General features: G+C 37.5%; 1 protein-coding gene across 1 annotated transcript; it reads right to left on the minus strand.

Moving 5' to 3' along the window:
* Positions 1-272: 272 nt before the first annotated feature.
* LOC121814821 (glutamate receptor 3-like) lies at positions 273-3,846 on the minus strand (the record flags this gene model as incomplete). The annotated part of the gene is made up of 2 exons (XM_042222585.1): positions 273-1,268; positions 3,508-3,846. Coding segments are annotated over 2 exons (600 nt in total), but the record flags the coding sequence as incomplete, so codon positions are not given.
* Positions 3,847-10,992: the final 7,146 nt, after the last annotated feature.

Raw genomic sequence — 10,992 nt, forward strand, 5'->3', positions numbered from 1 at the left:
CAGCTGGATTTTACCCACAGGACACATGACATGAATTAAGAATAAGTAGAAAGATCTAAAAATGTGAGGGAGGTGAGGTATAGGAGAATTAAACTTTCACAATATTGGAGTCTATGTATACGAATTGGCAAAAATTGTAACTCTTTATGTGGGTTTAAAACTAACAGTCCTCAAATGCTACATAGAGCTAATAATTTGATAGCACAAAAGCTACTCTCGTAAAACGCGTAGTAACTATTCTAGAGGAAGTAACATATACATGATATGCTTAAAGTGCTCTCCCTGGTTTTCAAATATGTGTTCTTATACCTCCACAGGAATAAATTAAAGTGAATGCAATTTCATTCACACCCCTGTGCAGTTTTGCCTTTAGTATATTTATCCTTTCCCCTCAGTGAGACCTTGCTGGAGGGCTTTGATCGATGAGTGTGTGGATTGAAATTGCAACTCCCCACTGTAATGCCACTGTATTCTGTGGCAGGTCTGTAAATTCCACTATGAGCGGGAGGCTGTGACAGTGTCTGGCAGAGTTACCCAGGGCTGAGCTTTCAAATGGCTCCCAAAGCACTATTTCAGTCACTTAGTTGAAAATAAAGAACCAGTCAACCGTGAAGGAACACTGAAGTAGCATTAGCTAAATATCTCAGAGCAATTACATTTTGTATATAAAATGCAGATTATCTTCTAAATGAGACATTTTCAGATGAGAGCTTCCAGAGCATGCCATTCCAACATGTCTTTGCCCAAACAGCAAGCACAAGCACATACATTTACCTGTTGTGGAGAGCTGTAAAGACAAAAAAAGTGAATAAAAACCACCCACAATGAAGCCCCACATGCATGCAACAAACACAGATGTCACTAAGCGGCTACTTGTGCCCTCAAACAAACACATAAAACGCCCCACCCACCAACACTAAGCAGTATGTGGAGGCAGATAGAGATAGAAAAGGCGGCACACCAGGGAAGGTGGAATACCATAACAACACGTAGAACATATTGTTACACTATTCCACCCACCTTAACTGTGAACCCTTGGGTGTGGCTACTCCATAGCCCTTGGAGTCCAAGTTGCCCCCGACTTTCATTGTGTCGCAGGGCTTGCGCTGCTCTGTGTACTCATTCATAGTGGACTCCAACAGGAAGGCGTATTTTCCTTTGGACTTGCGGACCCGCGCCACACCCTCAGCCGTGGTCTTGGTGAAGACTGTGGGCTCAGCAGACTTCATGTATCCCCACATCTTCTCATAAACAGCAATTTTGGACCGCTGTGGGGTTTGGAAGGGTTTGGAGGTTCAAAGGTAGATGATGTGTGAGTGACAGAGAAAGCATGTTCACATACAATACAAAATAGAGAAAACATGGAGCATCAGTTCAACAATTTACAATTTTTGTTTATCAGCTTTGAAACATTTTACTGCAAAAAAGTCAAATAACAATACCGGCAGTTGTACAGACCAATGGTTCCCAACCCTTTTCAACTGGTATACTCTAAAGCCCTGTCAGATGGAACCAGCCACCAACACTTCTCATATTCAAGCGTGTTCATATAAACTCATTTTAAACTGAATTCTTGACTACTTTCAGTGGCAGTTTAGCCTTGTTATCATCTTTCCCAGCCCCCAGTGTCTTTGGTACTCTTTGGTGTCCTGTTGGGTCTGAAGTCTTTACAAACAAGATGGTTCAAGGCAATCCTTCCTGAATACCACACTCACAGATAAAGAAACAGTAGTTCCAGCTATACCAACAACAAATAATTAGGTGCCGTTATTCCCATGATCTACGTCTCTGAGGGGAGTACAATTTTAAAATGAAATATTATTACTCTTAATGCAAAATTCTAACTGTTAAAAAACTTTTAGCTAAATAATTTTAACTGCTAGCCACACTCTTAACTAATGATTTACAGTTTTAGTACAGCGTGATAAACAGCTAGCAGCCCATTTCATATCTTTAATCATATTCTTAAGAACAAACAGAACTGTTAGCTAACTTTTATAACTGCTTCTAGTGAACATTATCACTGATGATCAATGATGATGATGATCTATTGTTTATATTTTCGCAAACTGTTCTCAAAGCTAGGTAATAATTAGCTAACATAATTAGCTAACAAATTTCCAACTTTTTACTCTCATTTCTAAGTAAATTTTTTTAGCTGCGTTTATTATGCTTATATTTTTGTCTACATACGTTATTAAAACCCAAACTAATAGCCACCATTTTAATTTATTTAATATTTACTATTTATAATTTACCTTGTTATTTTATCTGTTTATCTAGTATATCTAGTAAACCATTTCAATTGCTAGCCATGCTTTTAGCTAGCTATTTCAACTTATAATAATAATAGTAATATAAAAATAATTTCCAGCTTTTATTTAGGTGCCCATTTTAAAAATGTTTTTGTGACTTTTTTGTTTATCTACAATGGTGGCTAACAAACACTACAAATTTCAGTTAATGTTCTACTCGTTTAGCTTTTAGCTTGCTATTTCAACCGTTAATCAAAACTTTTATCAACAGTCTAATTGGTAACTATACTATCCAGCTCTTTAGTTATAATTTTAACCAGCTAGGTCTTTAATTTTCTTTGCAATCTAATTGAAATTCTAACAGCACCTTAATAATTTATTAGACAATACATATTTATATTTTAGTTTACCATCTCAAATATTAATCTAATATAGTTATGGATGTGAATATTTTTTTACAGAATTTTAGCTATAAATTTCAAGTGTAAGCCACATAGTCAATTATTTACAATTTTTAGCCACAATTCTAGTTTATTATTTCATCCGTTCATCCAAAATTGGAAAACTAAAAAAGCTTGTTTACTTTCAGCCAACATTTTGAACTGCTCGCTGAGCAGCTGAAAGGCAACTAATACCTTTAAATGCTGTCATACTTTTTTTCATTTATGAAAACTTAATTTTAAATGTCTTTATTTTATTTCCAATTTCAGTCTTATTTCTAATGCTTTAACCAACTTATGGGGTGGCTGCAGCTCAGGAGGTGGAGCAGGTCATCTGGTAATCAGAAGGTTGGTGGTTCCCTGGCTCCCCCTAGTCTGCATGGGCAAGATATTAACCCCAATTTGCTCTCCGATGCATCCATCGGAGTGTGAATGTATGTGAATGTTAGTGTGCACTTAAAAGCATAGAAGACAGTACTTGTGTGAATGTGTTGTATAGAGCGCTTTGAGTACTCCGGGAGAGTAGAAAAGTCCATTTACTTTCAACTTTTCTACTCAAACAAGTTTGGGTCTACTCAGTCATTACATTGACTGTAATTTCAGTTCCCAAGCTTGTCTTCCTAGCAGAAATACCTCCTGGTTGGGAATCACTGGAGTAACATACCTTGACAAGGTATAATAGGGACTAGAAGAAAACAATATTTTGATGAGTCTTTGCTTTTGAGCGTGTGTGAGTGTCAAAGATTGTAGGCCTTCACAGGGTCCCATACCTGTCTGAAAGTAGGTCACTAACTCTGGTAACACCAACTCACCCTGAAGAACTCTTTGGTTGAGCCAGAGTCTAATGTGCCATAGGCAATGTCGGTCTGTTTGGCCAGATCCTCTGCACTCTCAATGGGAGAAACCATCCTCTCCACAGTGAGAAAGGCGGCCAGGTTGGCCGTGTAGGACGAGATGATGATGAGAGTGAAGAACCACCACACTCCTCCTACGATTCGTCCCGATAACGATCTTAAAGATAGAAAGGAGGGAGGACGAAGAATAGCGCAGGAACAGATTGGATGGATTATGGTGAGGACGGGCAGGATGAAAATAAGAGGGAAGGAAAGTTGCAAGAAAGTAGAGCAGGAGAATGATAATTGGAGGTCAAATTAGGATAAAAAAAGGGAAAAGAGTGAGATAAAAAGACAGAAGACAGTCAGTGGTATAACAATAGTGAAAGATTAGACAGAATGAGATATGAGTAAAGCATGGAACCAACAATGCTAATGTAATACCACAAGGTGGAGCTCTGACAACACTCAAATATATGAGTATAATAACAGTGCAGTCATTGTTGTAAGACAATGCCAAGAGGTCAATATCAGCATTGTGCCTTCATTTACGTAATTGACAAGATCATCATAAATATATTCATGTTCCTATTTCAGCCAACAAGTGTTTAGATTAAATTTCCTCACATTAAAGATGGAGAGTATATTGATGCCTTAAGCGATCTAAAATGTATTATTATCACTGTTATTCATTATTTGCACTCTGCCTACCAAGAGAAGAAATCAAGCATGATAATCCTCAACCATGCATGCCCCTTCAAACAAAAGCAAATTGATTGTTTTATTAGAAGGGAAAAAAGGCAGTGAAGTGTGTATTGATGATCTGCCAACATAGAAATCTGCTGATAACCTATGTCACTGCAAGATTTTCAATCAGCAACCCATCGAGTCAATGAGGTGTGAATGTTCTGGGATGCTGAATCAAAGGACCATGAACTTTTAAAATTTAAGAACAGAAAAAATGAATTGTTAAGAACTGCAGTAATCATTTGACATTTAAAGAGCCAGAGCAACCTTGAGGGACATAGAGCACACTTTCATCTTTCAAATGAAATGAAAACTTTCCTTTTAGTGTTGTTCACCGGTGCATAATGAAAAGCATCTTCTCCACATGGAACAAAAGCTCAGTGGACTGAATCTACAGCTTGTAAAGCCAAAGCACAAGCACGGCATATGACGGATGAATCAAGAAAGGGCACATCTACATGAGTCTTGTCTTAACAAAAATGTCTTCTTTGATAGATTAGAGTTCTCATAAATACCTAAGGGGGTTGTATGGGCTTTTACTTCCTCTGCCTCGCCCATTGTTGTGTCTTAATAAATGATGGTAATCTTGTTGAAGCCGGGTACAGCTGCAGACATTCCAGCACAACACTGAATATTTCATTAAGGTTTGAAGAGTTAGCGTGCAGCAGCTAATGATGGACCAAGCCTCCCCTAAGCCACTTCCATCCTCCAAAAATACTTTCAGTGTAGTTTTTCTGGGTGCCCTGAGAATAATAGGAGAATATCATTATGACCCAATAAGCCACAGCACCCGAGAGCTTAATTTTAGTTAGCACCCTGACTTGCACTATCCACTATGCATGCTTGAAGTATTTTCTTGTCTGTCTTCACACGCATATGAACTTGAAGGACTATGATGTTGGCCTACCCTAAACTGGGTGGTATGTATTAAAATAGCATCTGCTTCAATGCCGAGCGCCAAGGATTCCCAGAAAAGTCTTGCTTTGGAATGAGATAGCCAAGGCTATTCACCTCACATGGCACCTGTGTGACCTGTGTAATGTGTGGCTGACACAATTGTATATGATTATATTATTATATTAAATTAATATTTACCTTTTATATTTTACGTATTTCCTCTATACTACAACAAACTTGAAAGTGCAAAAAGAAATAAAAGGTTATGGTCCAAAAAAAGCAGCAATTTTATGTCAAGTTTTGCAGCCTTGGGTGTTTTTTTCTAGGTACCATAGTTTGTCCTTAGACAGTTGTCTTGTCTTGTATTACTGTTTTGTCCCGAAGCCCAAGCATTCGTATCCTCTTGGTGGTGAGTTACTACAGCCTCATTTGTCCTTCTGTTCTATTTTCTCTGCATCCCTCAGGACTGTAATAATATTCAGACCCTCATGGTCCTTGTCAGAAACAATCCTCTTTCATACCACACTCTGAAGTCTTACTACTAAGACTCCAGAGTGACTTAAACACTTTCTCTGGGACTCCTGTGAGAAGAAGCCTCATGCCACACAGGTCCTGACCACTTGCCTACTTACTGTGGTTGGGATGTGAGCAGTGCAGACAGTTCAGGGACATGCACAGTGAATTTCCATTTAGTGTCAGAAAGATTAAGATCATAGAAGATGATGGTGGCACAAAACCATTTTGCGCCAGACTTAGCATATAAATGGAAAAAAGATTAAATCACCAACAACTAAAGAGTTCATTGTCACCTCCTGATAGGCTATGCTACAGCATGCACAAGAGGAAAAATGGCTTTTGTTAGTAAAAGTCAAGATATTATGCTGTTGGGCAATTAAAATAAAAGCTTCCGAAGTCTGGTGGTGGTGAATTTCTCAGTTTTCTGCACCACACAGCTCTGACTGTAGCTCATATTTCCTCTCTTGGTCGCTCTGTTTACAAGTAACTAATTTGCATTCTTCAAAAGCAAAGTTGCTCTGGGGAAATAGAGTGTTTTTGAGTCAAGAGTGATATCTAAGAAGATTATAAGTCAAAAAAGGGCTTAGAGAGTGCAAACCTCAGCAAGATTGCCTAATCCTAGAAATATATTTCAAAAGTAAGATATTTAATATTTTTTGAAAAAAAAAAATTCTATCCTCTTCAAAATAAGGCTTTCAAAATATGCTCAGCAAAAGATGATCACGGTTATTTTTACATCTTAGAAAAGAGCTTAAATAAATATTTGAGTTGCATCATAGCTTGCTGTTGTGCTGCCAATGACAATTAATCATTTGGACCGTTTGGTATTTTAGATATTTTTATATGTGATAAGTCTAATATCACCTTTAGTTGCTATTTAAACATAAAAACAATCTGAAAACGTTGCTTGCACAAAAGAATTAAAAACATGGAGAAAAAAATGGACGAGATAAACAGTTAATATCTATCCTCTTAGACTACTGTGTAAAAATCTTGAGCCACCCTTCATATCTTCATCCTTTGCGAGGAAAATGGGAAAAATAGTTCAGCAATTTATCCAAATCGGCAATCACATGTGGAAATAAAGAACACAGTTAGTACAGTTTTACCAATCTTGAAAGTCAGTATCTGATATGACCACCTTTGCTCCTCAACACATTGTGAACTGTTTTAGACAAGCTTTCTTATAATGTCATTAAGTCATGAACTATTCTTCAGGAATAGTTCTCCGTGCTTCTCTAAGGACAGTCAAAGCTCTGTTTTGGTTGTTTGGTGCCTTTTGTTCTCTTCTCTCTCGGGATGATCCCATACTGCTCCAAAAATGTTGAGGTCTGGGTTCTGGGGAGACCAATCCATGACCAGTGTTGGGCAAGATACTTTGAAAAAGTAATTAATTATAGTTACTAGTTACTTCTTCAAAAAAGTAACTGAGTTAGTAACTGAGTTACAATATTCTAAAAGTAATTAATTACTTGAAAAGTAACTATTGCGTTACTTTAAAAAAAATGTTTAACCCTCTGGGGTCCAGGGTATAATTGGCCATTTTTAACTACTTTTGATTTTCCTCTACATTTCACCTTTAAAAACTATTTACTTTGCCTTGTTTGGTATCATTCTTTTCAGCACAACCTCACGTGTCTGAATTTACAGTTATGTTTTCATTTTGACATACTGTATTAACACAATTGATCTAAAATCAGACAAAAAACATAAAATCAGTAGAAAAAGTTATATTTTTACTGTAACAACCACAAACATGTTTAATGAATCATATTTCATAACTTTAAATGCAAATATAAATTGTCAATTTTAAAATCATATGCACAAGTTTTGCAAACAACAAAGTTATTTGCAGCCATTTACCTTTTACCCTTTTTTAAATAACCATTTCAAACTATTTACAGAACAATCAGCTGTTCTGCATTCAATAAGATGCCACACAAATTATTTGTGCCACTCCAAAAATTTCTGTCCACTATAAAGGAGAACATCACAGCCTGATACCTGCAGGTCTGACAGCAGCAGGTGTATCACTCCTGTTTCTACCTGGAGACAGCAGTCGCCTCATTGTTCTGACACACAACACAAAACTATCCACAACACTACACACTAACTACACAAGACAACACATTAACTACACACTCCAAACACGCTAAACGTCACAAATCTCTCACATCTCAAAACTCGCTCTCTCTCTTTTTCTGCTGTCTTTCTCTCTCTCTTTCTCTCTCTCGCTGTCACTCCTAAACTTCCCCCTCTTCCTAAACAACTAAATGTCATGTTGCCATATCACTTTTGATTGGTCAACATGGTACATTTTTCCACCAACACGAAAAGGCTGATTTTTTGTTTTTTGTTTTTTTGGTCATAAGCAGAGAGTGCTTGCTAGCGCTGGCCTTAGACCAAGGGTCGACAACCTTTCTGATGATGAGTGCCATTTAAAATTTCCTCAGAAGTCAGTGTGCCATATGATTGCATTAGCAATAAATTTAATAACGCTCTATATTAACAGTTACACACTATATAGAACAACTTCATAGAATTATATTTGTTTGCAGATGTTGGCAGCTATCAGCGAATAGTTATCAGCTATTTTGAAACAAAAAGACACTTTCTATCCATAACAAGAACTCCATAACAGCAAATGAACAACAGAAAATGCAAATGCTATTTATGGTCTCCTCACAACAATGATAAGAAAAATAAACTGGGTCAGTATGGCATGTTTGTTAATACAGGGATACACATGTTAATGTGATCTCTGGTCTCCCACTCAGACACACATGTCTCTGAGTGTCCAGCATTCAGACGGCTACCCGAGGACACTCTTCGTGTGAGAGAAAATCTGCTCACACAGATATGTGGAGCCAAATACTGTCAATAAGGCCTCTACAATGTTCTGAAGACAGTTAAACTTGTCAGGTAGTGATGTCCAGCTAGTGAAAATTCAAGCTCCATGAACACGCACAGCTGTGGATTCTAGCTGCGTTCGTAGTTCTGCAAACTTTGACCCCCACAGAGTCGAGCTTTTCAGTTCAATCAGCTGCATGTCGATGTCCTCTGTGTCCAACCAGTTAATGCGAGACAAACCCAGCTGCTCATTAAAGCTTTTTGATTTGATTAGAAAAAATAAACATTGGTCCAAAGTCCCAAAAACATATTCTGTCTCGAGTCTTCGGATGCTGGTGCTGCGCTGAGCGGACAGCTCCTGAAACATTTGAAGTGTTGGAATGTGGAAATTTCAACATCACTTGAAAAAACTGCCAGCTAGCAACGTCCCTCTCACCAGTAGGTTAAGTTATTTTTAGCCAATTACAAGTTGAATCTGGTAGTTGGGATTGTTAGCTAAGATACTGTCATTAAGATGCGGCACAAATATGCGAGCTAATTTGCGATATGCACCGCTATGCACGGTAACGGCGTTGTAACGATTGAAATGTAATTAGTTAGATTACTCGTTACTGAAAAAGGCGTTACTGTCCATGACTGATAATGTTTTATTGTTTTTTTTGTTTTTCTTTTTTCCCAAATGCATTGGTTATGTGCCTTTGCCACAGATAGTCAGTGCAATTTCTCTTTGTTTCCCTTACTTATAATTATAAAATTGCTTATAGGCTGCGTTCACAGATTTTGAATTCTGCCAACAGTTGTCAGTTGCCCAAATCAGAAATTATAATTAAAGAGTTGTTATATTTAAATATAACAACTCTTTAATTATAATTTCTCATCTTTGTAATAAAAGCATCTCATGCAGCAATTAAAGTGCAAGCATTGTTTGTTCACAACTGCCATCCACCTCTGTAAAAGAAATCTATCTCAGGTTTCCGCTAATTTGTTGTCAAAATTAGTCGAATTAGATTAATGTCTTTAATGTGTTTTTAAAGAACGTTGCATGTGCTGTCCAAAGACTTCGGATTGAAAGCACCAAAATCTTAGTTTTTGCCCTTATACCCGTGCCATTGCCCAATGCCATAATACTTGATATGATTAACTTAGCTTGAGGTAAAAATTTAATTCATTTTTGCACAAAATGGCTGAAATGATGAACATTGGTGCTACTGACAAAGTGAATGCTACTAAATGTAAAAACATGATGTTCTGGCAGTACACAATCTTGAAAAAGAAAATTGGCTCCAAGGAAAAGCTTTTTGAGACAGCTTTTTTTAAAGGTACTGATTGGCAGAGATCCCCCTATTTCCATACAAATGTATTACTTTGGTAATATTATTTGACACATATATACAACATATATCCAAATGTTTTCAGGATGAAAACAAATCTCACTCACTTGTGGCCATTGATTAAAATTTAAGGCTACGAGTTAAATGAATCATGAAATTAAACAGAGATGTAGTGACACAATTAAATCCTTCACTATCTTTATGTTTATGCTTCATAGGCAACCAAGTGACACAGCACGTGCTACTGGACTGGATAGTGAGCGTGACCCACTCCTATGTGCAGCAGCCCCTGAACAGCGTGCAATGTTGTCTGGTTATCCCAGATTGCCAGGATGGCTGGTGTTTTGAATTGTTTGGACTGCCATAAAGAACGCCTTCTTGACAGCAACTAAAACCATTTCTGATGAGGCTTCAGTGAACAGTAGTTGGGTTAAATGAAATGTCAGATCCACTTTGTAGGTCCTGTGTTAGGTCTTTGCTGATTTTTTTCCTCTTTCTTAAGGACACGACTTTCAGATACTCATCAGTCACTTTTCTTTTATCCTCTGCTACATTATACATTATTTGAGATATGCCAAGTTCATAGCTAATATTCCTTTGGGAATCACCTTGTTGGTACAAAAATGCTATTTTATGTCAGTCAAACTGTCTAAACATCCTATTTTGCATATTCACGCAGCGAAACAGGAACAAATGATGTGGTTTCTGACAGGCTGCTAACAAATTGCCTAAAGATCCAATTTAAAATTGGTTCTTTACTAAGTTGTCTGTTCTGTGTAAACACAACACTGGTTCATGCCTTGAGATAGGTGCCTTTTTATGCTTGAATGATCATAGGTCAGTGTTAAGTGGCTGAACAGACAACAAAAGAAAAAGTATTACTCTATAAATTGTCAGATACAAGGAGTACTGTGTGTTCCTAATTTGGGTAGGCTAAGTTATTCACTTGGGCTGAAAGTGTTTCTTGCCCGTGTGTGATTTAAGTCTGAAGCAGCGAGAGCCTCACCTACCTACGCCTTTGCCAAACAGCTGTTCTGACACGGACATGCACAGTATAGGGTGCCGTGCTCCATTAGCCGCCCCAGCATTGCCATGCCTGAGACAATTTCTGGTGGAATTCTTG

Source organism: Haplochromis burtoni, unplaced genomic scaffold (assembly GCF_018398535.1).
Source record: "Haplochromis burtoni strain Fernald_Lab_line unplaced genomic scaffold, NCSU_Asbu1 Contig_88, whole genome shotgun sequence".
Classification (NCBI taxonomy): Eukaryota; Metazoa; Chordata; class Actinopteri; order Cichliformes; family Cichlidae; genus Haplochromis; species Haplochromis burtoni.